At 35.8% G+C, this 5,543-nt stretch overlaps 1 protein-coding gene and 1 non-coding gene across 2 annotated transcripts; both read left to right on the forward strand.

The window, feature by feature from the left end:
- Positions 1–2,574: 2,574 nt before the first annotated feature.
- On the forward strand, positions 2,575–2,683 carry LOC148877482 (small nucleolar RNA R71). Its single transcript, XR_016106258.1, has one exon. It is a non-coding gene; the product is annotated as a small nucleolar RNA R71 (small nucleolar RNA).
- Positions 2,684–4,659: 1,976 nt separating this feature from the next.
- LOC148877483 (uncharacterized) lies at positions 4,660–5,280 on the forward strand. The gene has a single exon (XM_088969988.1). It carries the CDS (start codon positions 4,660–4,662, stop codon positions 5,278–5,280), a length of 621 nt encoding a protein of 206 aa, XP_088826114.1.
- The last annotated feature ends 263 nt before the right edge of the window (positions 5,281–5,543 follow it).

Here is a 5,543-nt window from a genome sequence, read left to right on the forward strand (position 1 = left end):
GGGTTCGCCCTCCTCCTCTATTTATAGCCTTAAAGAGAGCTTCTCCTAATCCCATTAGGAGTTTCCTAATCCAAATCTTTTATTTGGATCTGGACTCTCTTTTAGAGATAAGGATAAACCCTTATCTTATCTGCAAATAAAGATCAACCCTCCTAATCTTATTAGGAATTTCCTAATTCAAATCTTTATTTGGATCTAGACTCTCTAAGTGGATAGGGATAATTCCCTGTCCTATCTATTGATCTAAATCCCAGAATCGCCCCTCTTTAAATAATCAAATTAAACCAGATCGAATTGGGCTTTATGCCCATTAAGTCCATGTGCTCATTCAGCCTCCAAACTGCTGCCAAGTTAGGTATCCTTGTATGGCGTGGGACCCAAACATTGATCTACACATCAGCCACATGGGTTTAGCCTAGCCTCTGTTACAAGGCCTGGCCGAATTCACTATAAGAGACAATGAACCCCTGAGCCCATCACCATGGGCTTTTAATGGGCCCAACACTTACACTAAGTGGTCCTTGGGTCAAACCACCTTATAAAAACCCAAGGACCGTGGGCATATACAAGATTAGCCCATTAGGTATTACCCTCAATGGTCTTACACTTCACCTCTCATCCCATAATGATCAAACAATGCTAGACAAGAGAGGACCTCTCCCTCGGTTGCAAGGAACAAAGCTGCATTCTCTACTCACATGGATCCCTAGAATTAAAACTTTTTGCAAACATTTTGAAACCATAATATATATATATATATATATATATATATATATATTGCAAAACAAATTTCAATGGTTGAAATCATCTGCCGGAAACTTTGGTTTCCATCAGAGAGAGTGCATCCCCGATCATTACCTTTGTCCGACAAAGGGGTTGATCCTGCCACTATGATTATCCACTCAGATGAATTCTTGGACTGTCCCAACATACCCAGGTTTTGACCCCTTCTAAGGATCTCACTGATTGGCATATCAAAGACATCCCAATTCGACAGCTAGTCCAGTATCATAATCAAGTCTAAGGGTCAGGTGTAACATTCTAGTTTTTCCCATCAATCTCCAAGGTCTAGGGCAATACTGGAAATCTGGTCCGGTTCAGGGTTTCAAGTAAACCCACACTGCATGTACCTCAGGTCTCACCCTGGCAGCTAAGACAAGCCACCCCAACCAACTTGGCGGAACATCAGTGTCAACCTTGGTAGGATAAATCTCCTTAGATCAATCCAATGGGCTATGAACATTCTAAACTGACACGAGTCTCATATGTGTCGAATTTAAAGGTATTACACAGAAATACACCACAATAACATGAATCAAATATGTACTTTATTCATTTACAATAAATGTCACAATGTACATCATTCTGATTGGAGCTAAGGGCATACACTGTCTAACAACACCAATATCACATAAAGCCTTGTCAAAATTAATTTCACCAATGGTGCACGAAATAGAGAAGCTCCTTGTATCTTTGAGTTTTGGATGTAGTTTATTTTGTAGGATTGCCAATCATTCCTCATTAAGCTTTACCATCTCAAATTCCTCCAATTTTCTTTTGTTTGTGATTATTTCCTTCAAGAATTTGGCATATTTGGCATTTGAGAAATAACATCAATAAGAGGAATGTTAATATGCAACTTTTGAAACACCTCTAAAAATTTAGCAAATTGCTTAAGTTAGCCTTAAGAAATCTTTTAGGAAAAGGAAGAGGGGGTTTATAAGATTTTAAATTAAGAGTAGAAGAGCTTCTCTTTTTCTCCATTGATGACTCACAGTCTCCATTTTTGGCTTTTGGGTTTCGGATTTCTTCCTCTTTTACATGCTCATCATCTTTTTCTTCTTTTCTAAGTTTTTTTTCCACTTAGCATAATGATGACCTTTACTTGTTCCTTGGGATTTTTCTCAGTATTGCTAGGTAATCCTCCTTGTGGTCTTGCCAAAATTGCTTGAGCAAGTTATCCAATTTGAGTTTTCAGCCCTTGAATTCTTGCCTCCATATTGTTGATAAATTTTGCCATCATATTCTCTAAATTTGGCTTCTTCTCTTGTGGATTTTGTAGTTGCTGCTGAAAGCCGAGAGGTGCTCTTTGTTGGTTATTACTCCAAGAAAAATTGGATGGCTTCTCCATCATGGATTGTAAGTTTTGAGGGATTGAAATTGGACCTATTGCCACCATAAGAAACAAAATTAGCTTGTTCGGAAGAAGTAGAAAATGGATTTTCTACTTGACGGTCTACACTAGCGTGTCCCCCTTGCCCACAAAGCTCACAAGAAGGAAAGGGAATAGAAGAAACACTCATAGCTGAAACCCCCAAATTTTCCAATTTTTTATTTAATGCAGCAAGTTGAGCAGATAAAGCAGTGATAGAATCAACATTATAAATTCCAACTCCCTTTTTATTTGTTCTCTCATTGCCCAATTGATAGATATTGGCCGCCATCTCCTCCAAAAGTTTATATGTTTCTTCGGGAGTTTTCCTCATAAGGGCACCACCTGTAGCTGCATCTAACATTGAATGATTAGATTGATTAATGCCACTATAAAAAGTTTACACTCGCATCCAAACATGTAGACCATGGTGAGGACACTTCCTAAGTAGTTCCTTAAATCTCTTTCACGACTCATATAAGGTTTCATTATCAAATTGAAAAAAAAAATTGTTATGTTATTCCTTAATTTAGCTATTTTAGCAGGTGGAAAATACTTAGATAAAAACTTTTGTGTCAAGTCATCCCATGTAGTAATTGAACCTACAGGAAGAGAGTTAAGCCAATCCTTTGCTTTATCCCTTAAGGAGAAAAGAAACAACCTAAGTCTAATGGCATCATCACTAACTCCATTATGCTTAAAAGTATTATATATTTCAAGAAAATTAGCAATATGAGAGTTAGGGTCATCATTGGGGCCAGAAATTTGTACACTCATCTGGATCATCTGAATAATTGCAGGCTTGATCTCAAAATTGTTTACTTACACATTCAGCCTCCTAATGCTTGATGTAGTACCATCTAGAGTAGGTATAGCGTAGGAAATCAATGTCCTTGGATTATTTTAGTCTTGAGCCATCTTGTTCTTTCTCTCCCTCGTTCTTTTTTTCAAAGTCCTTTCGATTTATTGATCAAGGGGTATTAATTATTCACCACTAGTGTGTGTCATGCACTAAGAACCTACAAAGAAAAGAAAAAAATTAAAAATTTCCTAAAAAAAATTTATAAAGCCGAACCCAATAGAATTTAAAATGAAAAATATTAAATCCAAAAATAAAACAAATAGATGTTCAATCTAAGGCTAATTCAGGTAGTTTTGATATGCAGTAAACCAGTCCCCGACAATGGTGCCAAAAACTTGTTGTATGATTTTTGCACAGTTAATTTAGGCAAGTGTACCTTAGTGAAATGTGCGTATAATGATGAGAAAAGTGTCAATCCCACAAAGACTAAATCATAGTACCAAATCAATTTTAAACTAACTTAAGTTGAACTTGTGAATCAATTGAATGAATAAAAATTAAGAAGAATTAATGCAAATCTAAGAACTTAATAAAAACTGAATCGACGAATGAATGCAACTAGGGTTTAAATTTTATTAAATCAAGGTTATATAATTACCTATTTAATCCAACTCAATACTGAAATTACCCTAAGGTATATTAAAGTTATTTGCATGTGATGGTGGATTTCCCTAAATTAATTAATAAGCTTTCTCAAGTTATATTAATCCTTTATTAATTCAATTCTACCATCAAATTTCTAAGTAGTTGTCAAAAGGAAAAGTAAGCATTAAGTTCTTTGAAAACCTCTAATCGTAGAAGGGGAATTGATTCACTAAGCTTCCTTAATTCCCACACATGAACTAATCATCTTTTGATATCATAGCCTATCGTGCAATTTTTATTGCTTAGGGATCTAATTCATAACAATCCTTTGGTCAGTCATGCATGAATCATCAAATCACTAAAATATTGGCCTATTTTTTTAAAGCATTTAGTACAGTAATAAAAATTCCTCATGCAAATGATAAAGGTCTTGAATTGAATTAAACAAATAACTATATAATCTTAAGATCAAAATCTATCTAAACCCTAGCTAATAAAATTTAGCTAGGCATCATTAAATTCAATATACTAAAAAAATTAGAGGAGAAACACAACAAAAATACACTAATTGTCACTTGTAGCTCGAATTGCACTTGATTGGTGGCAGAATTAGGGTGAGTACATAAAAGTTGTAGCCCTATCTCTTATCTTTAATTAGTCGTTTGAATCATTTCAATCCGAGTAATAGGCAGAAAGTTATTCCCAAAATATGGGAACTATATCAAAACAGGAAATTTCTCTATTTTTGTGCATACATATCAAATTCGATTTCAATGGATTCTCTCCTTCATAGCTACATCAAGGAGCATCATTGCTGCATGGTCCTTCCTCTATGATTATCTTGATCAATTAAATCAAACTCCTTAAAATTTCATAATTAAGCTCCAAATCACCTTGCAAGACAATTTCATGATAGTTAGTGCAATACCATGCTAATTCCAAAAACATTATTACCAAAATCATCAAGTTAGAGGTACGAAAATATGTACAAATATAGGTTTATCATAAAGCTCAGACAATTTTTGATAATCTTGCTGCTATAGCTAACCCTACGTCAAATATGGATTTAATTATTTATGTTCTTACTGGTCTTGGTTCAAAATTTGAATATGTAGTGACAATGATCACCAAAAGACCTGATATTGATGAACTTGATATCGACAATGTTCTTGGAATTCTTTTAAGTCATGAGGCGTGGCTAGAGGAACATGCCCCTCCCTCCAATGACCCCTCTCCAACTGCTAATATTGCCAATGTCAAAGGGACATTGACAGTACCCCTCTTAGTCCAACACCCGTGGATGAGGAAGGGGTCTGGACACAACAATGACGGTCAACTTAATAATTCCGGTGGCCAAGGACATGGTGGTTTCAACATTGTGTGTCAATTGTGCAATAAACCTAGTCATGGAGTACAAAATTGTAGGAGACGCAATCATCTCAATTTTCACAACGAAAAGTACGATACGGTTGCCTACAACACTAGTACTTCATCTTCCTTTGATCTCACATGGTATCCAGACTCTGGCGCTACTCATCATATGATGCCAGACATTGAAAATTTGCAGTCGCATTCTAACTATCAAGGCAGTGATAAAGTGAAAGTGGGTAATGGCTCAGGTTTACAGATTTCAAATATTGGCTCTTCTACTTTATCCTCCTCTAATGTGCCTTTAAGCTAAATGACTTGTTTCATGTTCCTTATGCAAAAACTTACTATTAGTTAGCAAATTCATGAAGGACAATGAATTATATTTTAAGGTTCACCAAGATTGCTTTCTCTTGAAGGACTATACAGGGAGAACAATTATGTGAGGACCCAGTAGAGACAGATTATATCTTTTTTCGGGTAGTGTTCACAACAACAATAAGTCTCCTCAAGCAATGGTTGGAGTTCGAGCTTCTATTCATGAATGGCATTAGCGGCTTGGACACCCTACTTTGC

Source organism: Nelumbo lutea, chromosome 1 (genome assembly GCF_056320005.1).
Source record: "Nelumbo lutea isolate HS-2025 chromosome 1, American lotus-T2T, whole genome shotgun sequence".
Taxonomy (NCBI): Eukaryota; Viridiplantae; Streptophyta; class Magnoliopsida; order Proteales; family Nelumbonaceae; genus Nelumbo; species Nelumbo lutea.